The sequence below is a fragment of the Loxodonta africana genome, chromosome 21, assembly GCF_030014295.1.
Source record: "Loxodonta africana isolate mLoxAfr1 chromosome 21, mLoxAfr1.hap2, whole genome shotgun sequence".
Taxonomy (NCBI): Eukaryota; Metazoa; Chordata; class Mammalia; order Proboscidea; family Elephantidae; genus Loxodonta; species Loxodonta africana.
In genome coordinates this window covers 42,786,976-42,814,263 of record NC_087362.1, presented here as the reverse complement: position 1 = coordinate 42,814,263, position 27,288 = coordinate 42,786,976, and the positions used below count along the sequence as shown (strand labels likewise).

The window sequence follows — 27,288 nt, the reverse complement described above, 5'->3', positions numbered from 1 at the left end:
GAGCATCCCAACATCTTGTAATCCATGGTGGGATCTAAAACAAGAAGTCACCACTACTCGGGGTAGGAATTAGTGGAGCCTTTTTTTTTTTTCCCCCAGGATGGGGTTTGGCAAGATGAACTAAGATCCTTCACAACGATCATAAGCCTTCTGTAATAATGCCTTTCTAGGATCTGTCTTAAGGAAATAATTAAATCGGGAGCAAGGATTTATACACAAAAGTTCATTGAAGTGTTAGGAAAAAAAAAATAGAAACAACACAAAGATTAGACAGACGTGTACCAGATTACTTCTGGTAACTGGGTTTACAGACAATTGTTACTTCCTTCAGGTTTCTGTAATTTACCCATTTTCCCCAAAGAGTACTTCAAAATTTCCTGGTCAGAAAGGAACAAACCCCCTCTTAAAAAGTATGAAAAGAAAGAAAGGAGAAGATACAGAATTGCTGTGTTAAGTTTAGATGAAGGAACTAAGTGGGGCGTTAGGAACCTCCACAAAGAAGGCAGATGTTTTAGGCCACTCCTCACCTGATTCAAACAGAAGCTGGCTAATCAGGGATCTTTCCCCTCTAAGATATTGAATAATTATCTTAAACCCTGACTTTGCCATGAGTTACAGCTGTGTATTTCTTACCTTTTCCTCCTGCAACTTCACTGTGTCATGCAGGTTTAGAGGCTACCAACATGTCATCTGTAAATAATTTTGTATTCACCAGACACAGTTGTAATTTTCCAGGCTGTGGTTTCCACATTCCATGTGGATTCCACCGAAAACTCACATATATTTGGGGCTGGACTAGGGGATATTTGCCAAAGAGCTAACAAAAGCTCCAAGTCTCTGGGCAGCACCCTGGCAGAGCAAGGCTGCTGGTGAGTAACGTGGAGAAGTGTGCGCAACCTCTGCCCTCCCCGCTCTTCCCCCACCCTCTAGACCCCCTTTCCCTCCACAAATCCACACGCAACCTTCCATTTTGAACATTTTTAATTAGAAAGTTACAAAACATCATGGATTCTTTACAACAATTTAATGAAATGCAAAGCAATGTTTATATACATCTTTAACCATTCCCATTATCTTTCCATGATTTAAACCAGAAATCACTTTCCATGGTTTAAATCTCAAGAAGAATTTTTTAGTCCTAAATATGAAGAGTAGAAGTGTTAGGGAATTCTTGTGCTTGAATACTGCAAAAGTTTGTCCCTAAAACTTTGATCAGCTGGAAAAATTTTTTAAAAATAAGTGCTTTGGAAATAAGAACCAAATCTCCAAATTAAGCTGAGGCACACACTGAGGTGTGTTTGTGAGTGCGCACAGAAGCACGGGTCATGAGGTCATGTCCTTCTAATGCCAGCGACAGACATGCTCGGGATCTGAATGATCCATCACTCTCTGAGAAGACTGTGTGTTTCCACAGGACAAAACGGGACTGAATAATCAATCAGTCGTCAGCATGTAACAGAGGCCCTTTCTGAGCTGCCCTTCTCCAGACATGTAGCCTAAGGGTAATCCGGCTGGGCTGCGTATCACTCTGCTAGGGACCAGGCTGGATGGGATTGCCTGGACTAGCACCCTCCTCACCCTCTAACTCCTTCTTGTGTGTTTTCCAAAGCTGCCCACTCTGATGGGTACCCTGTTCCTCAGTCAAGGGAAGGCCAAGTAGCTGGGCTTCCCGCTAGCCCTCCAAATAAACTCTGTGGTTGTTGGGCAGTGGGAGCCAATACCAACAACAGCAACTTTGTCATCCATGACTTTTTCAGAAAGGGGGAGGGCTGTCAAGGAAGAGGAGAGGCAAGTGTCTAGGCTGTTGGGTGAGGGCCAGAGAGAAAGAACTGTTGTTACAGTGCTTCTTCCCCCAGTGTGGCTGAGGGAATTGTGAATGAAACAGCACTTATGACTGCAGCCTTCTACCCCGGAGCACAGACAGAGGGCAAAAGGCAGGGCAAAAAGCCAGCAACAGAGAGGCAGAGAGAAAGGGCTGTTCAGCTGAACTGATGACAGATGACTGTGTGTTAGACCGAGGGCGGGTGGATGGTCCTACTGTCCTCAAGTTGCCCACCCTCACGTACATACGCGTGCTCTTGTACTTGCATCCCCCCCGGTTAAAGACATTCAGTTCTAGAAATCAAAGTTCTGGATGGGAAATTTAGATGCCCACAAGTGGAAAATGCTAGTGATTTGCATATTTATCATGAAAGCCCTGAAAAAAGTAAGTAGTAGTTTACAATTGAGGAAAGAAAAGCATAGCAGCTTCCTTAGTTCAAGAGAGGAAAAATCTTTGCTTAACCAGAGATGGGACTCTTTCCAAGATATGTGAACTGACTAGTTTTCTCCTGAAATTCAGGTTTAGGGCAAAAAACAAAACAAAAAGTGAGTTCTCAGACACTTCCACAAACTAGTCCCTGATGATGTCGTAGGCACTTGGAAGATGGGATTTGTATAGCGGAATATTTTGAAAGAACTGTTCTTTGTCTTTCAGGGAAAAAATACACAGGCCAACACAGCGGCTCTTTTCAGAAATGTAATAAGATGAGAGCTCTCAGAAGCTGACAGTGAGGTAGAAATTGTCTTCTTATGATAAGTGCTCCTTATACAGTCCTCCCTGGGACGTGGCTGTTACGGGAATTGTAGTCACCACCTGATTTTGAAACACGAATATTTTGATCCTTTCAAACACCCAGAGGAAGATGAGCAGGATACTGACATATTGGACCCAGGCAAATTTTATCATCTCCCAGAATCCTGGTTGATAGGTGCAGACAGTTAAGGAGTCACGAGAGGATATTTTCTAAGTGAATGTTAATCTAAGGTTTAGCTCAGGCAGGAAATGGCAAAATATTTCAAATACCCTTAAGAGAAAAGGGATAACAAAAGATGATTAAGACATACATATGGATGATTCTGACCCAGAATTGCTCAGAGAGAAGATATGAACAGGAAATGAAAAAATTTCCCCCCATATGAATAGCAGACAGGCACAAAGTCATTTGTGTGGAGCACTGGTGGTTCGGTGGCAAAATTCTTGCCTCCCATGCTGGAGACCCAAGTTTGATTCCCAGGCAAGGTACCTTATGTGCAGCCCCCATCCATCTGTATGTAGAGGCTTCCATGTTGCTATGGAGCTAAACAGGTTTTAGCACAACTTCCAGACTAAAACAGACTAGGAAGAAAAACCCAGCGATCTACTTCCAAAAATCAGCCAATAAAAGCCCTAGGGATCACAGCAGTACATTCCCCAACTGACTATGGGGATTGCACATGACTGAGCAGCTTTTCCTTCCATTGTGCATGGGGCCAACTCCAGGGCAGTTAACAACAATATAACACTGTAGTATTATCTAATCTAAGCCTTCCCACATCTGTTCCTACCTGGGAGAACAAAGGGATCGTTTTTTGGGGGAAGGAAACTGAGCTACTATTGGTTCATAGAAAGGATATGCAATGACTTCCACAGGGTACCGGATGACAGCATTAATCACAAACGGAGCTTCAGCAGCCCTTCCCACGAGCCAGATGGGGTTAGGGTCCATGAGGAAAGTGGTGACTGCAATCAAATCATGAATCATTAATCATGGATGGCAAAATATATTCAGTGCTGCTGTAACAGAAATACCACAGTGGATGGCTTTAACAAAGTGAAATTTATCTTCTCACAGTTTAGGAGGCTCGAAATTCGAATTCAGGATGCCAGCTCTAGGGGAAGTTTCTCTCTCTACCAGCTCTGGAAGAAGGTCCTTGTCTCTTTGGAGCTTCTGCTCCTGGGAGATCTTCATGTGGCTTGGCAGCTCTCTTCCCCCATCTCTGCTTCTTTTGCTTGCTTTTCTCTGTCATATCTCATAAGAGACTGGCTCAAGACACACCGTATACTAATCCTGTCTCATTAACATAACAAACACAACCAATTCCCAAATGGGATTATAACCACAGGCCTGGAGGTTAGGATTTACAACACATATTTTTGGGGGACACAGTTTAATCCAGAATACTCTTTTGACCCCTGGGGCAAATTCTGCACTTCAGAACTTTTCCCAAAGAAATAATTCAAAGAAGAGTGCATATGTTGAAAAGATGTTCAAGATCATTAGTCATCAGGGAGATGCAAATCAAAACCACAATGAGATACCACTTCACTCTCATCAGGATAGCTAAATTAAAAAAAAAAAAAAGAAAAGAACAAACATTATTGAGGATGCAGAGAAATCGGAACCTTCATCCATTGTTGTTGGGAATGCAAAACGGTACAGCCGTTGTGGAAAACAGTTTGGCAGTACCTCAGAAAGTTAAAAATGGAGCTACCATTTGACCCAGCAATCCTACTCGTAGATATGTACCCAAGAGACTTGAAAGCAGCAATTCAAACAGACACATGTACACCAATATTCACTGTGGCACTATTCATAATAGCCAAAAGGTGGAAACAACTGAAATCTCCATCAACAGGTGAATGAATAAACAAAATGTGGCAGTTCCCTGTCAATATACTGCTGCAACCACTTTTGAATGATCTTCAACAAAATGTTGCTTGCGTGTGATGTTAATGATATTGTTCAATAATTTTCACATTTGGTTGGATCACCTTTCTTGGTAATAGGCATAAATATGGATCTCTTCCAGTCTGTTGGCCAGGCAGCCCTCTTCCAAATTTCTTGGCATAGACTAGTGAGCACCTCCAGTGTTGCATCCGTTTGTTGAAACATCTCAATTGATATTCCATCAATTCCTGGAGCCTTCTTTTTCGTCAGTGTCTTCAGTGCAGCTTGGGCTTCTTCCTTCAGTACCATCGGTTCCTGATCATATGCTACCTCTTGAAATGGTTGAATGTCGATCAATTCTTTTTGGTATAATGACTCTGTGCATTTCTTCCATCTTTTTTTGATGCTTCCTGCATTGTTTAATATTTTCCCCAAAGAATCCTTCACTATTGCAACTCGAGGCCTGAATTTTTTCTTCAGTTCAGTTTGAGAAATGTCAAGTGCACCATAGGATACATGGCAGTGGATGTCAGTGATGGTTGCACAACATTGATTTAATTGGTTTCACTGAATTGTACAAATGACAAAAGTCCAGTTGGCAGATGTTATCTATCCATTTTATTTTATTGTTGTTGTTGAGGATACACACAGCAAAACATACATCAATTCAACAGTTTCTACATATATAATTCAGTGACAGTGATTACATTCTTTGTTATGCAACGATTCTCACCTTCCTCTGAGTTGTTCCTCCTCTATTAACATAAACTCACTGCCCCCTAAAAAAAAAAATTTTTTTTTTTTTTTAATCTTTCCAGTTGCTGTTGTCAATTTGATCCCATACAGATAGTTCTTAATAGAGCATAATGTTCAAGGCAGACCTTTTTTACTAGTTTAGCTAAACCACTGCTCAGCTTTAAGATGACTTCAGGGGAAAATTTTGGTTTAAAGATTATCTCAAGGCAATAGTTTCCGGGGTTCACCCACTCTTCATGGCTCCAGAAAGTCTAGAATCCATGTCTTAGTTATAACAGAAATACCACAACTGGATGGCTTTAACAAAGTGAGATTTATTTTCTCACAGCCTAGGAGGCTAGAAGTCTGAATTCAGGATGCCAACTCCTGGGGAAGGCTTTCTCTTTCTGTCTGCTCTGGGGGAAGGTGCTCATCATCAATCTTCCCCAGTCGAGGAGGATCCCCGGTACAAAGGACATGCTATCCTCCTGGCTCTTGTTTCTTGGTGGTATAAGGTCCCCATGTCTCTCTGCTTGCTTCTCTCTTATATCTCAAAAGAGACTGGCTTAAGGCACAACCTAATCTTGTAGATTGAGTCCTGCCTCATTAACATAAATGCCACTAATCCCACCTCCTTAACATCATAGAGGTAGGATTTACAACACAAGAAAATCACATCAGATGATAAAATGGTGAACAATCACATGATACTGGGAATAACGGACTAGCCAAGTTGACACACATTTTTGGGAGACACAATTGAATCCATGAGAGTTGATGAGAATTTGAAATTCTGTTCTGCATTTTCCCCACTTTGATCAGTATTCTTCTAAAGAACCTTTGATCAAAAGATTCAGTAGTGGTAGCCAGGTACCATGCAGTTCTTCTAGTCTCATGGCAAAGGAGGTAGTTGTTCACGGAGGCAATTGGCCACATATTCCATGTTGTTGTTAGATGCTGTCAAGTGGGTTCTGACTCATAGCAACTGTGTGTACAACAGAATGGAACACTGCCCGGTCCTGTGCCATCCTCACAATTGTTGTTATGCTTGAGCTCACTGCTGCCGCCACTGTGTCAATCCATTCCGTTGGGGGTCTTCCTCTTTTTTGCTCATCTTCTACTTTACCAAGCATGATAATCTCCTCCAGGGACTGGTCCCTCCTGGTAACGCATCCAAATTATGTGAGACAAAGTCTTGCCATTCTTACTTCTAAGGAGCATTCCATATCCTCCTATTCCTGACTCTCTTTCCTCTGTTGCTTCAGGTGAGTAGCAACTAATTGTGCTTTGGATGGTAGCTTGCAAGCTTTTAAGACCCTAGGCACTACACAATAGACTAGGAAGTAGAACAGAAGCACTAAACACATTATTAGATCAGTTAACTGGGGTGTCTCATGAAACCAGGACCCTAATCCCTTGAAGTGCCTGGTTGTACATAAGCAGCTTCAACAGGTATTCTTTTTTTTTTTTTTTGTCATTGTTGTAAATATTATTTGTTATGGATTAAACTGTTCCCCCCAACCCCACCACCCCCCAAAAATATGTGTTGTAAATCCTAACCTCTAGGCCTGTGGTTATAATCCCATTTGGGAATGGGTTGTGTTTGTTATGTTAATGAGACAGGATTAGTGTAGGATGTAGTTTGAGTCAGTCTCTTTTGAGATATGACAGAGATTAAACAAGCAGGCAAAAGAAGCAGAGATGGGGGAAGAGAGCTACCAAGCCACATGAAGATCTCCCAGGAGCGGAAGCTCCAAAGAGACAAGGACCTTCTTCCAGTCAAGAGAGAGAGAAAGCCTTCCCCTGGAGCCAGCACCCTGAATTCAGACTTCTGGTCTCCTGAACTGTGAGAAAATAAATTTGTTAAAGCTACCCATTTATGGTACTTCTGCTACAGCAATATTAGATAACTAAGACAATATCTATTTTTTTTTTAAGACAATATCTATCACACAACTTTTGCCAATACAACTTTTTACAGGTGTGCAACTAATTGACAGCAATTACAATAATCAGCTGTGCAACCCTACCCTTAATTAGATTTTTCCATTGCTGTTAACTCCGCCCTTTCCCCCTCCCTCCCACCCCTGGTAATCATTAATAAACTGTGGTCTTTTTTACATTTGCCTTTTGTCTTTTTATATAAGTGAGGTCATATAATATTTCTCCTTTTATGATTGACTTATTTCATTCAGCATAATGCCTTCAAGCTCCATCCATATTGTAGCATGTATCAAGACTTCTCTCCTACTGGTTGTCTGTCAGTTTGTTGTACTGTGGGGGCTTGTGTGTTGCTGTGATGCTGGAAGCGATGCCACTGGTATTCAAATACCAGCAGGGTCACCCATGGTGGACAGGTTTCAGCTGAGCTTCCAGACTAAGACAGACCAGGAAGAAGGACCTGGCAGTTTACTTCTGAAAAGAATTAGCCAGTGAAAACTTTAGGAATAGCAGTGGAACATTATGGATTGACACAGTGGCTGCAACAATGGGCTCAAGCATAGCAACAACTGCGAGGAAGGTGTAGGACTGGGCAGTGTTACATTCTGTTGTGCATAGGGTTGCTATGAGTCGGAAACAACTCCACGGCCCCTAACAATGACCACTGGCTGAGTAGTATTCCATTGTATGCATGTACAATATTTTGTTTATACATTCATCTGCTAATGGGCATTTATGTTTTCACCTTTTGGCTATTGTGAACAGTGCCACAATGAACATTGGTGTATAAGTCTCTGAGTCTCTGCTTTCAAGTCTTTTGGGTATATACCTAGGAGTGGAATGCTGGGTCATATGGTAGTTCTATTGTTAGTTTTTGAGAACCTGCCACACTGTTTTCCACAAGGGTTATACCACTTTGCATTCCCACCAGCAAAGCATGAGGGTTCCAATTTCTCCACATCCTCGCAAACATCTGTTATTTTCTGTTTGTTTTTTTTTTTTTCTTAGCCATCCTAGAGGGAGTGAAATGGCATCTCATTATGGTTTTGATTTGCATCTCTCTGACGGCTAAGGACACTAGGTATGTTTTCATATGTTTGGTGGCCATTTGAATGTCCTCTTTTGGGAAATGTCTATTCAAGTCCTTAGCCCATTTTATGGTTCAGTTCTCTTTTTTTTTTTGTTAAGCTGTTGAAGTTTTATATACATATTGATATTATCTCTTTTTTTTACAAATAAAAAATAAAAACTATTCCCTTTAAAAGATAAAAGAAAGCTTGTGCAAAGTTGCTCACACATTGTTTGCTAACATACTTATCAAATACATTAAAATTTTTATGTTTGTGGTGCGACGGATCATTTTGTGAAGCCTTTCTCGCCGCGGTCTTTTAACTCCCACCCAGGTGATTGAGTGGGACTGTGCAAACATGGTAACTATGGCTCATCAAGGGGATTGGTCAGTTTTGTCATCTGCTGGGCTTGGGGTGAGCCACCCCAGAGGTGGGAAAGAGAGGATCCTTTCCCAAGCCAGCAGAGACCGGCAGGAGATGGCAGTGGGCTTCCTGGCCCACAGTGGGAAAGCTGAGTGTCGCTGGACTGAAGCTTACTGGCAGAGTGGGGTGCCTCAGGGATTGGCAGAGCTGAAAGAGCTTTGTAACACTTGCCTGAACAGGGCAGAGGCCCAGGACCAGTGAGAAGCCTGCCTTCGAGCACAGTTGAGAAGAGGGTGTCCTGATGGAAGAATTTTATCCTGAGTATTTCTCAACCTGAATTATAACTTGTTACTTCCCTAATAAGTCCCATAATTGTAAGTAACATCTGTGAGTTCTGTATGGCCACTGCAATGAATTACTGAACCCAGCTGAGAAGCACAGACTGTCGTGGGAGGGACGGTTGGTGACAGAATTGGTAAGATGGTGGAGAGAGGAGGCATGTGGGACCTCCACCTCATAGCAATCAGCTGGGCTGTTGATCTTGCTACTCCTTCCCACTTCTGAAGTTAGAGGTCAAATTCAGCCCTAACGCCATTTTCACAATGTCAAAAACTTGGTAACAGTCTGTGTGTTCTTCTACATTTGCTGAATAGCTAAATGAAAGAATATTATGCTGCCATTAAAAATAACACCAATTAGAACTGTGCAACAGTATGTGGAAATATTTATATTACAAAGTTAAAAACAATTTGATGATTCCAACTCTATGACATTCTGGAAAGACAAAACTAAAGAGACAGTGAAGCAATCAGTGGTTGCTAGGAGTTTAGCGGAAGGCAGAGAGGGGGCAAACAGGTGGAGCACAGGAGATTTTTAAGGCAGCAAAACTCTTCTGTATGATATTTTAAGTGGACACAAGACATTATGCATTTGGCAAAACCCATAGGGCTGTACAATACAAAGAATGAACCTTAATGTAAACTGTGGACTTCAGGTAATAAAAATGTATCAATATTGGTTAATCACTAATCAATTACAACAAATGCATCACAGGAGTGCAAGATGGCAATAATAGGAAAAACACTGTTCAGGGGAGAAAGGTACATACAGAAAGTATTCTGTAGTTTCTACATGATTTTTTATAAATCTAAAACTGCTTTAAAAAATAAAGCCTATTTTAAAAAAGAAAAAAAAAAAAAAGACCAATGTGGATCCTAAAGTGTCTCTATGATAATGTATGTGTGTGTGTATACATATATCATATAAAAACTGCATATGGACAAAGACTGGAAGGAATAAAGAAAAAAAGGTTGATTTATAAGCGAGTGTTGCTTAGTATTGTTTTTTAAATTTTCTTTATTATTGGAATAATGCTGACCATGTACTACATAAAATCAGGAAGAAGAAATTGGAACTACAGTCGTCCCTCCACTTGTTAAATGTGTCTGTCTAATATTCATGGCATCTGGTTGCCAAGTAATACTTGGGTACCTTTAGAGAAAACCTCAGACCACCAACCAGCCAAATGTGCTGAGTCAAATACAGGAGCACCTGGATGGTCCTAAAAGCCTCTTCTAGGTCAGTGATAAAGACACCCTGCCTTCCGGCCAGAAGCTTTCATACTTCCATTCCTCCCACTTGGGCTGCTAATACGGCATGAGTCAACCACATTACCTTCTTCCCTCTGAAAATTATGGACAGCAATTTGTCTTTAGCTTCTTTTACAGATGTGCTGAGGGGAGCAACTCAATCAAGCCAGTGGTGGGATTAATTACCACTACTAACCTGTCTGATATGTGTAGTCTGGGGGGTAGGAATAAGCAAATCCTGGATAGCCCACTTTTGTTTCATGACTGAGCGTTCACTGGTTTGACATTTTCATCCGGACAAGGATTTCAACTCTGTTTCTCTCCACTGCCTCCACTAACCTGGAAAGTTCTTAGCAGGGGTTGAATGAACTCCACCCAAGACTCACCATTCCTTTCCTGGTAGGCACCAACAATGTGAGTGAGGTCATAGTCAGAAGCAAAAGGGCTGGTCCCATCGATCACAGACACCTAGGATCATAAGAGGACATGGTGTGAGGACCCGAGCTATTTTGCCTCTATTCTTTCTACCCTCCTGCCCATGCAGGTTGATACCAGAACATATTCTCTCGTTCTTGGTGGCCTATTCCATAGTCAATAATCTTCCTCAAGGATGATTGAACTTTCTCTTGCAACAGTTTAAGTCCATTAACTTTCACTCTTTCCTTTTGTGGGGATGGAAACGGGGTTAATATGCACCTTTTATAGGTTTTCAAGCTGTTTATAAAATACCCTTCTCAATTCCAATGAGAGAAATAATCCTTTGAATTTTTCTTGATCTTTTCTGACTCTCTAGTTTGTCTCTTTTAAATGTAGAGATTGAAATAGGATGAAATGAAAATAGTAAGCATATTAATCCTTCAAAAAAGGAAAGGATTTCCTCCCCTTGAATATCATATTCCCATTGATAAATCTGATATGTAAACTTCTTAATCAACAGTGCACTATTATCTTATTGTTCCTTTTTTTGTTTTAAACTTACGTGTTTTATAGGTTGTTGTTATTGTTGTTCTGTGCCATCGAGTCGATTCCAACTCACAGCGACCCTATAGGACAGAGTAAAACTGCACCATATGGTTTCCATCGAGCGGCTGGTGGATTCGAACTGCTGACCTTTATTTAACAGCCTGAGCTCTCAACCACTTCACCATCAGGGTTCCCTATTATAGCCAGGATGACTATATGTCCTAGTTTATCTGGAATAGTCCTAATTTATGCCTCTAATAATTGCTAATATCTCCTTCTCAGTTTCTAAAGCAGCCTAATTGTTATGGATTGAATTGTATCCCCTAAAAATATGTGCTGTAATTCCTAACCTCTATGCCTGTGGTTATAATCCCATTTGGAAATGGGTTGTCTTTGTTATGTTAATGAGACGGGATTAGTGTAGGGTGTGTCTTGTGTCACTCTCTTCTGAGATATAAAAGAGGTTAAATAAGAGAAGCAAAGCTGGGTGGGGTAAAATAAACTCCAAGACACATGGAGATCTCCAAGGATCCAGGAAGCAGAAGCTGACGAGATGAGGACCTTCCCCCAGTGCCCACAGAGACAGAAAGCCTTCCTCTAGAGCCAGTGTCCTGAATTAGGACTTCTAGACTCCTAAACTGTAAGAAAATAAATTTGTTTGTTAAAGACACCCACTGTGGTATTTCTGTTATAGCAGCACTAGATAACCAAAACACCAATCCAACTGATATGGTCCCCACTGTGATAAGATAAAGGTTAGGAACAACTGATTAGATATATGACTTCTGGACTCAGGCAGATAGTTCCTCCTTCTTTACTTTTAAGCTGTAGGACTTTGGGTAAATTAATTAATCCCTGTAAACCCAAGTTTCTTCATGTGTAAAATGAGAGTTCATTCTTTGAACAAATACATCTGAGTGCTTAGAATGTGCCAGACATACAAGATATCAGTGCTTTTAACACTGAGGGAGACAGCAAATAAACAAAATAAAAACATATCTTTGATATGTCAGGCAGCAATAAGAAAAATAAATCTAGGTAAGGGATGACAGATGGAGGGGGGAATGCTATTTCAGAAAGATGGGTCAGGGAGACTGCAAAGCTGACACTGAACAGGGACTGGAATGGAGTAGCAGAATAAGCCATGGGGATACCTGGCAGAGGGAATGGAATGTGCAAAAGTCCTGAGGCAGGAGCTGCTTTATGAGTTCAAAGAACAGCAAAAAAGCCAGTGTAGCTGGGATGTAGGAAGGTGGAAAGTGGTAGAACAAGCAGCTGGAGCGCTGGGAAGTGACAACTGCAGGCATCTCATGAGATGGCTGTGATGATTAAAAGCATGATATACGTAAACCTCTTAACACAGAGCTGGCATATGTTACATGCTCAATAAACAGTGGCCAATATTATTTTTTAATGTCTTATAAAAAAAAAATTTTTTTTTTTTATATGAACTAAAAAAGATCATTTGGAATATCCCCCTGTGTTTGTGTAACTGAAAACAATAAATAATTTAGTTACTTGATAAAGACAAAAATAGATTTTTTTTCTTCTGTCTAGGTGTAAAAATAGGTGTTATCTGTTTCCATATACATATATGCGTGTGTGTATGTATACTTTTTTTTTGTTTCTTTGGGAGCTTTTTTTTAAATTACATTTTCAATCTCTTGCTACGGGTGTTTTCATATTTTGAAATAAGAATTTCTCAGATGTCCTCTTCTATGCCACCCACAGAAAAACTGCTATTTCCAACTTTCATTTTTCCCTCCTCAAAGAACTTGACAAATGTTAACATATAGAAACAAAGGAGCTGGACAACAAGAAGCATCCTTACGTTGTACCGCACATCTAAGCCACCATAGCTCAGGGGCTGCTTCAGCTGCAGCTTCAGGTCTCCATTCACATACAACTGGGACCCTGGAACAGCGAAGGAGGACTGGAGAAATGCCATGCTCTGCATCACGAATGTTGACATCCTCTGAAACCATCAGAAGTAGAGACAATACCCACTGTGGTCAGACTGGAAGGGCTCTAAGCTCTGCGAGTCATCTTTCTGGGACTGAGGTCTAATGGTCCCTCACACAATCAGGTGAGCCACACAGGAAGTGCTCTGCCCAGAACCCTCTAAACTAGTAACTGAAAAAAAAACAAACCAAACCCGTTGCCATTGAGCTGATTTTGACTCATAGTAACCCTACAGGACAGAGTAGAGCTGCCCCACAGGATTTCCAAAGAGTGCCTGGTGGATTCGAACTGCCGACCTTTTGGTTAGCAGCCAAACTCTTAACTACTATTCCACCATGATTTCCAAAACTACTACCCCAGTACCCCAGTGCTGTCGAGTCGATTCCAACTCATAGCGACCCTATAGGACAGAGTAGAACTGCCTCATAGTGTTTCCAAGGAGTGTCTGGTGGATTCGAAATGCTGACCCTTTGGTTAGCAGCCGCAGCACTTAACCACTACGCCACCAGGGTTTCCCCAAAAGCTAATAGCTCATGAATTAATAAGACATCGATGAGAAACATGCAATTTGCATAAATAAATCCCAAACTACATCTCAGAAAAGAGCCTTCTCAGAAAGGGTATTCATAGAAATCAGAAGGAGGGATTTGTTCTATTAAAGGCAAAGAGTGAGAAGAGGGTGCAGATGGGCCTCCCTAATGAATCAACTCACATGCAACTGGTAGGAGAAAGTTAAGATGAGCTGCACACCAAGAACATGTTCTGTGGACTGCATGGGAAGCTCCAGTTTAAAATGTAACACGTCCATTTTCCCATCCTGGTTCTTGTCTTCTTCTCTTGTCTAGAAAATCCAAGGAAGGCCACGTCACTGCTATATATACTTAAAGACCTATTGTCCTGCTGTACACAGGTATTATCTCCCTCCCCAAAAGAAAAAGAAAAAAAAACAGTAGTAGGTGAATCAATACTGGAAAAAAGACACACAATGTGCATGGCCCTAGAAATACATACTTTGCTTCTCAAATGTTCAAGGGCTAAATTGGATGAGAACTTGAAACGACAATAACAATAGCAATAAGCACCTCTTTCAATGGCCTCATTTGATCTGTTTTGTTTTTTAATCATGACTAGTTTGAAAGGAAAATTTAAATAGCACATCAGAATTGTCTTATATTTCTCTAGAGTTCAACTTTCCAGAATAGAAAAAAAATCTAGTTAAATGGTTTACCCTAATCATTATGCATTACCTAAACAAACTTGACAGAAAAAAACCAAGCTTTGTATATACATTTTTTAACCACAGTGCCTTTGCTCCAAACTCTTGATGTTGACCTCAGCCCTGATGTCAGGACTTTAAAGCCTAGTGCATCTTTTAGCACCAATCGATAAAATGAAAAATCAATGATGTGTTAAAATGACACAGATACTTTCTAAACTACGGATACGAAAGTAGGGAAAACAGACGGAAATCTAAGGGAAAAAGACAGATTATATCTCATAAATCATACGTTGTTGTTGTGAGCTGTTAAGTCAATTTCAACTCACAGCAACACTGTAAGGACAGCAGAACTGTCCCATAGGGTTTCCTAGGCTGTAATCTTTACAGATCACCAGGTCTTTTCTCCCATGGGGCAGCTGGTGGGTTCTAACTACTGACCTTTCAGTTAGCAACTGAGTGCTTAATCATTCTGCCACCAGGGCTGTTTAAATCATACGTAAGGAGTTAAAAAAATTTGGTATCCAGTCTCACTGTCATAGTCCTGGCTCACTGGAGTCTTCCAGTCTCACTATCATAGTCCTGGCTCACTGTGATCCATAAATTACTAACAGGAAAGGACAGTTAACTGAAATGTGATCAGCACTGATGTGACTCCTTGGCACAACCCTGGATTCTGCTGTCACAGCTGATCCTTTCCTACTGTGGATTCTCAGAAGAATTCTACTACGGAATATCAACATTGCTGTCTGAATCCTCCATCTAGCTGATTCATTTTGCTTTCCACCATTTCCATTACGTGAGGAAGAGATTCTTTGTTTTTTTTTTCAGGCTGATACGGTTGGTTTAGTCTGGAAGCTCTACTGTAACCTTTCCCCATGGGTGCCCTTGCCGGTACTTGAAATACAGTGGCAGAGCTTCCAGCATCACAGCAATATGCAAGCCATCACAGTATGACAAACTGACAAGACAGGTGGTGACTAGGAAGAAGGACTGGAGATCTACTTCTGAAAAAAATTGGCTAGTGAAACCCATATGGATAGCAGCAGAACACCGTCTGATACAGTCTGATATAGTGCCCCTCAGGTTGGAAGGCACTCAAAATGTGGCTGGGGAAGAGCTTCCTCTTCAAAGCAGAGTGGACCTTAATAACGTGGGTGGAGTAAACCTTTCGGGGCCTTCATTTGCTGATGTGACATGACTCAAAACGAGAAGAAATGGCTACAAACATCCATTAGTAATCAGAATGGGGAATATACGAATTATGAATCAAGGAAAATTCAAAGTTGTCATGAATGAAATGGAATGCTTGAAGATCGATACAGGCATTAGTGAGCTAAAATGGACTGGTATTGGCCATTTTGAATCAGAGAATCTTATGGTCTACTATGCCGGGAATGACAAATTTAAGAGAAGCAGAGTTGAGTTCATCATCAAAAAGAACATTTCAAGATCTATCCTGAGATACAATGCTGTCAGTGATATGATAATATCCATACGCCTACAAGAAAGACCAGTTAATACAACTATTATTCAAATTTATGCACCAACCACTAACATCAAAGATGAAGAAACTGAACATTTTTGCCAACTTCTCCAGTCTGAAATTGATCAAACAGGCAATCAAGCTGCATTGATAATTACCGGTGATTTGAATTTGCAAGTTGGAAACAAAGAAGGATCAGCAGTTGGAAAATATGGCCTTGGCGATAGAAACAACGCAAGAAATTGCATGATAGAATTTTTTAAGGCCAGCAACTTATTCACTACAAATATCTTTTTTCAGCAACATAAACAGAGACAATACACATGGATGCATCTGTCAGTTTGTTGTACTGTGGGAACTTGCGTGTTGCTGTGATGCTGGAAGCTATGCCACTGGTATTCAAACACCAGGAGGGTCACCCATGGCAGACAGGTTTCAGCTGAGCTTCCAAACTAAGACTAGGCATAAGGACCCGGGGGTCTACTTCTGAAAAGAAGAATGGGAATTCCAGAACACTTCATTTTGCTCATGAGGAACCTGCACATAGATCAAGAGGCAGCTGCTCAGACAGAACAAAGGGATACTACATGGTTTCAAGTCAGGAAAGTTGTGGGTCAAGGTTGTATCCTTTCACCATACCTATTCAATCTGTATGCTGAGCAAATAATCTAAGAAGCTGGACTATATGAAAAAGAATAGGGCATCAGGATTGAAGGAAGATTAATTCACAACTTTCAATATGCAGATGATACAACCTTGCTTACTGAAAGTGAAGAGGACCTGAACCACTTACTGATGAAGATTAAAGACCACAGCCTTCACTATGGATTACACCCCAACATAAAGAAAACAAAAATCCTCACAAATGGACCAATAAGCAACATCATGATAAACTGAGAAAATACTGAAGTTGTTCAGGAGTTCACTTTACTTTGATCCACAATCAACACCCATGGAAGCAGCAGTCAAGAAATCAAAAGACACATTGCATCAGGGAAATCTGCTGGAAAAGATCCCTTTAAAGTGTTGAAAAGCAAAGATGTCACTTTGAAGACTAAGATGTGCTTGACCCAAGCCATGGTGTTTTCAATTGCCTCATATACATGTGAAAGCTGGACGATGAATAAGGAAGACAGAAGAAGAATTGACACCTTTGAATTGTGGTGTGTTGGAGAAGAATATTGAACAAACCAGTAAACAAACAATATTCAACAAACCATTCTGTCTTGGAAGAAGTAGGACTAGAATGCTCCCTAGAGACAAGGATGGCGAGACTACGTCTCACATACTTTGGAATGTGATCAGGAAGATCAGTCTTTGGAGAAGGACATCATGCTTGGTAAAGCAGAGAGTCAGCAAAAAAGAGGATGACTATCAACGAGATGGACTGACACAGTGGCTACAACAATGGGCTTAAGCAAAACAATGATTGTGAGGATGGCACAAGACCGGGCAGTGTTTTGTTCTGTTGTACAGAGGGTTGCTATGAGTTGGAACTGATTTGACGCACCTAGCAACAACATACATGTGGACCTCACTGATGGAATACGCAGGAATCAAATTTGTGGAAAGAGACTATGGAGCTCAATATCATCAGTCTGAACAAGGCCAGAGGCGAACTACAGAAAAGACTACCAATTGTTCATATGTAAGTTCAAGTTGAAAATGAAGAAAATTAAAACAAGTCCACTAGAGCCAAAGTACAACCTTGAGTATATCTCACTTGAATTTAGAGACCACCTCAAGGACAGATGTGAGGCACCTGAACACTAATGACCAAAGACCAGATGAGTTGTGGGATGACGTTAATGGTCACCATACGTGAAGAAGGTCATTAAAAAGACAGAGAAGAAAAAGACCAAAATGGATGTAGGAAGAGACTCTGAAACTTGATCTTGAATGTAAAGTAGCTAGAGCAAACAGAAGAAATGGCTAAGTAAAAGAGCTGAACAGAAAATTTCAAAGGGCAACTTGAGAAGACAAAGTAAAATATTATAATGAAATGTGCAAATACCTGGAGTTAGAAAACCAAAAGGCAAGAACACACTCAACATTTCTCAAACTGAACGCACTGAAGAAAAAATTCAAGCTTCAAGTTGCAATACTGAAGGATTTTATGGGCAAAACATTGAATAATGCAGGAAGCATCAAAGGAAGATGGAAGGAATACAGAGTCACTGAAACAAAAAGAACTGGTCGACATTCAACCATTTCAGGAGGTAGTATATGATCAAGAACCGATGGTACTGAAGAAAGAAGTCCAAGCTACACTGAAGGCATTGGTGAAAAATAAGGCTCCAGGAATTGACAGAATGCCAATTGAAATTTTTCAACAAAGGGATGCAACCCTGGAAGCACTCACATGTCTATACCAAGAAATGTGGAACACAACTACCTGGCCACCAACTGGATGAGATCCATATATGTGCCCATTCCAAAGAAAGGTGATTCCACGGAATGCGGAAATTATTGAACAATATCATTAATATCACATGCAAATAAAATTTCGCTGAAAATAATTCAAAAATGGTTGCAGCAATACATCAACAGGGAACTGTCAGAAATTCAAGCTGGATTCAGAACAGGATGTAGAACCAGGGATATCACTGGTGATATCAGATGCATCTTGGTTGAAAGCAGAGGATACCAGAAAGATGTTTACCTATGTATTATTGACTATGCAAAGGCACTCAGCTGTGCTGCTCATAACAAATTATGGATAACGTTGCAAAGAATGAGAATTCCAGAACACTTAATTGTGCTCATGCGAACCTGTACATAGACCAAGAGACAGTCGAACAGAACAAGGGGATACTGAATGGTTTAAAATCAGAAAAGGTGTGCCTCAGGGTTGTATCCTTTCACCATACCTATTCAATCTGTATGCTGAGCAAATAATCTGAGAAGCTGGACTACATGAAGAACGTGGCATCAGGATTGGAGGAAGACTCATTAATGACCTGCGATATGCAGATGGCACAATCTTTCTTGCTGAAAGTGAGGAGGATTTGAAGCACTTACTGAAGAGCAAAGACTACAGCTTTCAGTATGGATTATATCTCAACATAAAGAAAATCCTCACTACTGGACCAATAAACAACATCACAGTAAGTGGAGAAAAGATTGAAGTTGTCAAGGATTTCATTTTACTTGGATCCACAATCAACACCCATGGGAGCAACAGTCAAGAATTCATACAACATATTGCATTGGGCAAATCTGCTGCAAAAGATCTCTTTAAAGAGTTAAAAAGCAAAGATGTCACCTTTAGGACTAATGTTCACCCTGACCCAAGCCATGTTGTTTTCAATTGCCTCATACGTATATGAAAGCTGGATAATGAATAAGGAAGACCAAAGAAGAATTGATGAATTTGAATTATGGTGTTAGTATAGAATATTGAACATACCATGGACTGCCAGAAGAAAGAACAAATCCGTCTTAGAAAAAGTACAGCCAGAATGCTCTTTAGCAAAATGGATAGGTTCTGTCTGGGGGCAAGATGAGAAGGCAGAAAGCGACCGGAGCTAACTCAACGGACATGAGAAACACGAAACGGAAAGGAGTAGTACGGTATCATTTTACAGGGATAACAAGTAGGTTCACATAACAATGTGTGTATAAATTTTTGTATGAGAAACTAACTGGAGATGTAAACTTTCACTTAAAGCACAATAAAGAAAAAAAAAAAGTTAGAATGCTCCTTAGAAGAGAAGATGGTGAGACTTTCTCTCATGTCCTTTGGACATGTTACCAGAAGGGACCAGTTCCTGGAGAAGAACGTCATGCTTGGTAAAGTAGACAGTGAAGGAAAAAGAGGAAGACCCTCAAGAGATGGACTGACACACTGGCTGCAACAATGGGCTCAAACATAGCAACAATTGTACAGATGGCACAGGACCAGGCAATGTTTTGTTCTGTTGTACAGAGGGTCGCTATGAGTTGGAATCGACTTGACAGCACTTAATATGGATGGAATTGTGTTCTCCAAAATTGAAATCCTAATCCCTGTACCTGTGAATGTGGCCCTATTAGACATACTGGAGTAGGTCAGATCCTAATTCTTTATGAATCCTGTCCTTATAAAAGAGGAAGTGGACACATGAGAAAGATACTACTTGAAGATGCATCTACAAGTCAAGGAACCCAAGGATTACTGCGAACCACCAGAAGCTAGGAGAGGGGCATGGAATAGTTCTCTCAGAGCTCTCAGAAGGAATCAACACAGTTGATACCCTGACTAGGACTTTTAGACTCCAAAGTGTGAGAAAATAAATTTGTGGTCTTTAAAGCAGCCAGTTTGTGGTATTTTTGTTACAGAAGCCCTAGAAAACTAACACAAGGGAACTCTGCAGAAGTACTGCTAATATACAGTAAAAGCAGGATTTGAAATAAGGCCTTTGACTTCAAACTAGTCCTTTTCAGGACACCACACTCTAAAATTCCAAGACTTAAAAACACATATAAACGCCAGAGCAAAGACATTTGGTTGGGAAGGACAAGTCTTTTTGCAAAAAGGCAGTATCAACAAATTTCAGTCTGTATACCTGCCTGTCTATACACTTATGCTCCAAGTTGACAGAGCAGAGAGATCTGGCACAGCACCATTACTAAGAGAAACACTGGCTCAAGTCATTTATTAATCTATCAAGTTATTTTTTGAGGGCTTAATAACGTCCAGGGGTTGCTATGAGTTGGAATCAACTGGATGCAATGGGTACTATGTGCCAGGCACTGTTTCAGGTGCTGGGAATATAAATGATAAACAAAATAGACAAAGTCCATACCCTCATGGAGCTTATATTCTAACCAGGGAGGTAGAAAACAAATATACAACAACATCAGGCAGTAATAAGTACCACAAAAAAAAAATAAATAAAGGGCTTTTAGGCTTAGAAAGAGGAGCACTGGTGGTGCAACAGTTAAACACTCAGCTGCTAACTCAGTTAAATGTTCAGATCCGTGGAAGAAAGACCTGGCTATCTGCTTCCGTACAGCCTAGAAAAACCCTGTAGGGTAGTTCTAATTTGTCACATAGGTCATCAGCACTCTAATTTACTTACAGCAACATGGAAAAAAAAAATCGGCATAGATTTTGAAAATACATCGTGGGGGTAGCGGTGAGCAAACAAACTTAGGAGGTGTGCATTATTTGCATAAAAACACAGTATACTCTTTTAAGAATTATCTATATGGGATTAAACTGACAAGAGAAACTCAAAAAATTAGGAGCCTTAGGAGGCAATGAGTTTTTGTTAACAACAGAGGAAAAACTCAGAAAAGGAAGGTGAGAATGGTTGCACAACTCCAAGTATGTAATCAATGTCACTAACTTGTACATGGTGTATGTTTTACAGTGTATATTCTCAACAACAAGATAAATTACAAATAAATAATAACAAAAACTAGACTTTTAAAACATTAAAAACAGGGGCTCTGGGGATGCTGTTCAAGGTGAGCTGACCAAAACAGAAGCAAGGTCATTTCCAATTTCTGAAGCATTTTCCCAAATTAACAATTGCAAATCCACCTCCTAACCTTGATCTAAAACCACTGTTTCCTTGGCTTCCTGAGCAGAGCTTCCTGGACAGGCTGTAGTCTGTCCGGCTTTATGTTTAGAATTAGAAAATACAAGTATTTTGTTGCAATAAGGGTTAGCAGTATAAACAATACCCCTCTCTCGCTCATTCTCTCAGAGTCAGTATGCGGACTAACTCTACCTTTGTTTTTTCCAGATGGCCTCCTTGTTAGCCCAACATGATTTTATTGTATAAGCCATCTTTCCCCACTGATTTAAAATGCCACCTTTTCATACTTTTTATATCTGTCCCCAAATCACATTGTTTTATTTAATACAGCTTAATGGTACAATTTAATACCTACTTAGAGCTAAAAAAAAAAAAATTTTTTTAGCTAAAGTGTTAAAAAGCAAAGACGTCACTTTGAGGCCTAAGGTGCGCCTCACCCAAGCCATGGTATTTTCAATCGCCTTGAATGCACAAGAAAGCTGGACAATGAATAAGGAAGATGGAAGAGTTGATGCCTTTGAATTACGGTGTGAGCAAAGAAAACTGAACGTACCATAGACTACCAGAAGAACGAACAAATCTGTCTTGAAAGAAGTACAGCCGAACGATCCTTAGAAGGATGGCAAGACTTCATCTCACCTACTTTGGACATGTTTTCAGGAGGGACCAGTCCATGGAGAAAGATACAATGCTTGGTAAAGCAGAGGGACACCAAAAGAGAGGAAGACCCTCAATAAGATGGACTGACACATGGCTGCAATGATAGGCTCAAGCATATCAACAATTGTGAGGATGGCGCTGGGCTGAGCAGTGTTTCGTTCTGTTGCGCATAAGGTCGCTATGAGTCGGAATGGACTCGACAGCACCTAACAACTAGAGCTAACCCTGTAGTATCCTTTCTCTCAGAATTTTCTGGCTATTTTTGCTTATTTTTCAGTATGTCTGTTTCTCCCTCCCCCCCAAAAAAAATTCTTTTCTGTTTTTATTGGGATTGCATTAAAATTATTGACTGATTTAGGGAGAACAGACATCTTTATAATGTTGAATTCTCCTTCCTATGAACATGTCGTGTTTTTATTTTTCGAGTGTGTGTCCCTCAGCAGCCTTTTAATCTATATTCCTATAGATTTTATACATTCCCTGTTAAATTTATTCCTATTTTATCTTTTGGATTGCTGCTGTTAAAGTCTTTATTTCTATTATATCTTCTGATGTCTTTTTTTTTTTAATCTCATAATTTGAAGCTACACCAAGAGCTGTCAGGATGGAAGCAAATTATTTATTAAAATGGACTACAGATTGGTAGGTCATAAATTACTTGTAGACACTGGCCTATAATGAAGAAAAAAAAAGACTACAAAAAAAAGATTGGGTTTTGTGTTTTATCAACAGTATAAAATTATCCAGTTCTAGGCATCAAAAAAATAAGAGTCTTGGCTCTGTAGATGAAAATGGGAATCCACAAACACTAGGAGCAGGAGGATGACAGTGCTCTTAAGAGAATGGCTTCTGGTGACAGAGATAAGAAGCTAACCAGCAGTGCAACTGGGAAACCAACCTTTCATAAAACCTTTCATGGAGGGTGGCTAATGCAGAGTAAAAAGAACAAATGTATGAAACCTAGTGCTGTATCTCTGTAATATTTTAAGACTTCATGATTATTTTTTAGACTTAAATAACCAGAACGGTATGATAAAAACCAGTTGTTGCCGAGTCTGTTCCAACTCAAGGCCACCCTACGTGTGTCAGAGCAGAGCTGCGCACTGTATGGTTTTCAGTGACTGATTTTTCAGAAGTAGATTGCCAGACCTTTCTTCTCAGGAGCCTCTGGGTGGACGCTACGCTTTACTTTACTTTAACCATTTATACCACCCAGAGACTCCCAACAAATAAATGTAAACAAAAAAACTTAAAGTGAAACTAATAAATTAACTTTTTGCGTGTTTGAAAAAAAGAAAATGTTTCCACTTTTGGGAAAGAAATACATGCACATGGAAAGCAAGAAATACAGTAGGTATACAGTGAAAAGTAAGTCTATCTCGACACTGACACCTCATCCACGGTCACGCTTCTCCAGAGGTATTATAATCTCAAATAATAAAAACGGGCAATATGTCATGATTATGAGGAGCTATTCAAAGAAATTTCTCCTAATCCAGTCTTATTTTTAAAAACAATTTTAAAAAAGCAGACTTCCACCTATCCCACCAAAGGCAAATCTTTGATCTCATTTATCTGATTATTTAGAAACCCATCTCCATGTCTATAAATAACATTTGCCATTAGTACTTCTCCATTTCTCAGTTTTAGGCATTCTCTATTGACTTTCCACAAGGAAAGGTAAAGACTTAGCTTTTTCGTTCCCCTATCCCACTTCTACCAGCCCCATCATATACCCATACCTTTCTCAGTTAAACTGTTATTTTGGTTAGTCAATATAATTATGACTCTGTAAACCCTGTTCAGGAGCCCTGGTGGCATGGTGGTTAAGTGCTCAGCTGTAAAGCAAAAGGTTGGCAGTTTAAACCCACCAGCTGCTCTGCAGGACAAAGATGTGGCAGTCTGCTTCTGAAAGATTACAGCCTTGGAAACCCTGTGGGGCAGCTCTACTCTGTCCTACAGGGTCTCTTTGAGAAGAATGGGTTTCGTTGGTTTTTCTGGTAAAACACTGTTCATAACTCTAATTACTTTTCCCTTCCTCACTTTTCTTACTTTTTATTTCCCCGAAGTTAATAATTATTGTATTTGCTTATTTAATTTTCTATGTACTTTTCACAATTTCAACAAACAGCTTCTATTCCAATTCCTCACGATTTGGCATTTAAAGATGTAAGAGGTATTCTAAATCTTGTTCTTTGCAGTACTGACTCTTACAGTGAAAAATTGCAAGCAAATCAAATATCCATCAACAGGGAACTGGCTAAATACATTATAGTTTTTCCATGTAACGAAATAATTTGCAGAACTTAAAAGGAATAAGGTTGATCAACAAGTACTGATACACACACCAAACTGAGCCTTTCATTTTCTGTCAGGTTATACCTGTAACTCCTTTATATTTTACAATGGGCAAGCATTTTTGAAATCAGAAGAAAATGTGAGAAAAATTTATAAAGTAACCACAAAAAAAGACAAACAGAACTATATTTTGTTTATAGTTATTCATATGACAAGACTTTTTTCTTTAATTTCATCTTATTGAATTGCTGGAAAAAAGTCTGAATTTTTTTTTGTCAGCAAATTAAAACAAGTATTTTTTTTTTTTTATAGCTCCTAGGCTCTTATTTCAGAGGTGTCCAGAGATTCAGCTTTCGAAAAGGGAAGACCAGAAGTTTCACACATCTAAAGGAAGATGTTCTCAGAAGATGAGTGGAAAGGGTTGACTGTAAAGGAAGCGCTCACTTATTCTGAACCAAATACAGGTACTCCCCAGTTTACAATGTATTCCAGTTAGGAGGAACCACACTTACTATCCTTTTTTTTCTTTCTTTTTTTCGTACATCTCACCCATTAGTAATATGTACTACATACAATGCTGCAGTAGCGTAATTTGCTGATGTTATCATTCTCATGCCAATCCCAAAAGATAAGTAAAGATCAGATTTATAAAGATACAGATAATAAAAGGCAATAATAATTGGGAAAAAAATTAAGTATTCGACTTATGTCAGAACTGACTTCATAGGAATGGAACCCCATTCTAAGTCCGGGACTACCTGTGTTACATTGCCATCCCGTTGATTCTGACTCAAGGCAACCTGTTTGGTGAGTGGAACTGCCCCCATGGGGTTTCCGAGGCTGAATGTAACTCTTTATGGAAGCAGACTGCCAGCATCTTCTGCGGAGCACTGGTGGATTCCAAACACTGACCTTCTGGCGGGCAGCTGAGCGCTCTAACCACTGCGCCACCAAGGCACCTTTGTACTACTTTACAGACAGTAAATGCTTCTTTTCGTGCAGATAGTGCTGGATGGTGCAGCCTAGGAAGGTGTGACTTAGCCAGCAGCACTCGCTGGGATGGTCGCTTAACCAATCAGCGCCTGGGCAAATACCTGATCTTTCTGCGGCTACGGTGTTACGATGTGCAATTGCAGCGACAGGATGGGGTCATTAATACAAAGGCACTGTCACGGCCACCCCTCCATCAGGCCAGGTCCACAGAAGTAAGGAGATCTAGAGACAGACTGTTGGCAGGCTTCTGGCCCCAAAGTTCCCTGAAAGCAATGACTAACTTTTCCAGCGGTCGTGGACCTCCTGGAGAATCAAAACGAAACATTAGCTATCTACTCGCCTGGAAATTAAACGTAAGCTCAGGCCCACGAGCCTGTGTAAACAAGTATTCGCGGACCCTTAAGACCCAAGCTGGGCTCTCCTCGGCCAGGGGTTGCTCGTCCCCCGTCGCCCCTACCCTCACCTCCCGCCCACTCGGGGTGGGCCGCAGGGCAGGGGCGGAAAACACGCACCGAAACGAGCGGGACGCGCAGGTGGTCCCCCTGCAGCCGGTTGAAGGCGGGGAACGTGCTCCAGGCAAGGAACCCGCCGCGCTCCGGTCCCAGCAAGGCCACGAGCAGTACCTGGTGCTGGAAGCGCACGGTCGGCTGCTCTTCGTAGCTGCTCCGCTTTAGCCAAAACCCTGAGGTAAAGAGGGCGGAGAGGAGGTCAGGGCGGCTTGCCCAGGCGCGGGGAGCCGTGTTGCGCAGCGCTTGGGGGCTGGCTTACCGTGGCTCCGAAAGGCCACTAGCAGCGGGGGGACGTATGTGAGTGCGGCGGCCAGCAGCAGAAACAGCGCGGCCTTGGAGCAGAGCCCAGCGCGGTAGCTGCGCTCGGCAGGGTGAGAGAAGAGCTCGTAGAGCGCCATGAACGACGTGCGGAGGTCCGCAGCACGCTGCGACCTCGCGGAGATGCGAAAGGGAGGAATAAGTTTGGCTTCTCCCGGTTGCCATATTCTTGGTCTCCATGGCAACCGAGGGGTGAAACGAACCAATAGCAAGGAGGCAGTGATCTGTTAGGGGTGGGGCTAACGGCAGGCGGTGCTTTTGGTGGATGGTCGACTTCGCTTTAACTGTGGCGTTCTTTCTAAGGCTGAGTGGAAATAGGATGTTTCCATGTACCAAAATTTTAATTAACCGTCTGTGTTAACATTTGTGTAAAATAGCATTTCCATAAAGGATGACAAAAAATACTTCGTTATGAGCCATCTGTTTAAGCCCCAATGTGGTTTATACTAAAGTGCAACCACTCAGAGCACACTTTGCGTTGGAGGAAAACGCACAGGACGTAAATGTGGCTGCGGTCCTGGATCTGGTCCTGGGTTAAGACCAAAGCCACGTTCTTTTGTCTCCAAATTTTCTGTGCCTTCCACTCAACAGCCAGACACAGAAACAGAAAGACAGAAATCCCACACTCTTCGAGGAATAAAGGATAATTATTATGTTAAAACAAAGATCATATTAAGCCAATAATAGAAATTGATTTCAAGTTTATGTAATATAAACCCAAAACCATTTTTTAATGGTTTTATTTAATATAATATGATTTGTAAATCAGGCAACACTTCTGATAGTCAAACTGTTTCCAACGAGAACAGAACTTCCAAAGATAGTTATATCCCATCTTATGGACACTGTCATGGAAATGACCAGAACAGTGTTTTCATAATAACAATTTACCCTAAAACACAGCTTCCAGATCCACCTTGGAGTTTCTATTTATGGAAACTGAACTCTCAAAAGAGCTCAACCTCCAAGGCAAAATGGTCTTTACTAATTGGCAAGACTATTGTTTGGCTTAAAGGTGACTTCTAGGAGACCGGTTTGTTCAAGGCTGAAGATTCAAAAGATCAGATCAGAGCAATGGCATGGGTGTGGTCACCCCAACTCCATGTGTTACCAGAATAAGGTTCCTGCCTCTCACTGGTCAAGAATGAGCAGGTAAGGCACGTAGTTTTCCACAGGAGCAAAGCTTTA

General features: G+C 40.8%; 1 protein-coding gene across 3 annotated transcripts; it reads right to left on the bottom strand.

The window, feature by feature from the left end:
• Window positions 1-950: 950 nt before the first annotated feature.
• TMEM231 (transmembrane protein 231) lies at window positions 951-26,270 on the bottom strand. 3 transcript variants are annotated; one of them, XM_064273767.1, is made up of 7 exons: window positions 26,042-26,266; window positions 25,897-25,955; window positions 13,805-13,933; window positions 12,962-13,105; window positions 10,554-10,635; window positions 3,437-3,541; window positions 951-2,751 (listed from the first exon to the last, which is right to left on the bottom strand). In XM_064273767.1, the coding sequence occupies exons 1-7, from the start codon at window positions 26,178-26,180 to the stop codon at window positions 2,570-2,572; spliced, it is 840 nt and encodes a 279-aa protein (XP_064129837.1). In that variant the 5' UTR covers window positions 26,181-26,266; the 3' UTR covers window positions 951-2,569. The 3 variants fall into 3 exon arrangements, with proteins under 3 accessions (XP_064129837.1, XP_064129836.1, XP_064129838.1); XM_064273766.1 differs by having other exon boundaries at window positions 952-2,751; window positions 25,786-25,955; window positions 26,042-26,263; XM_064273768.1 differs by lacking the exons at window positions 951-2,751; window positions 3,437-3,541 and adding an exon at window positions 3,548-4,142 and having other exon boundaries at window positions 25,786-25,955; window positions 26,042-26,270.
• Between the last annotated feature and the right edge of the window lie 1,018 nt (window positions 26,271-27,288).

What these genes read in the sequence shown, in the direction of transcription:
- TMEM231 (XM_064273766.1), bottom strand. Translation starts at nt 26,180, where the DNA reads ATGGCGCTCTACGAGCTCTTCTCTCACCCTGCCGAGCGCAGCTACCGC. An exon ending in TGCGCGTCCCGCTCGTTTCG is followed by an intron (nt 13,934 to 25,785) that starts GTGCGTGTTTTC and finishes TGGATTTTCTAG; the next exon opens with ACAAGAGAAGAAGACAAGAA. An exon ending in TGCCTACCAGGAAAGGAATG is followed by an intron (nt 3,542 to 10,553) that starts GTGAGTCTTGGG and finishes ATTTGATTGCAG; the next exon opens with TCACCACTTTCCTCATGGAC.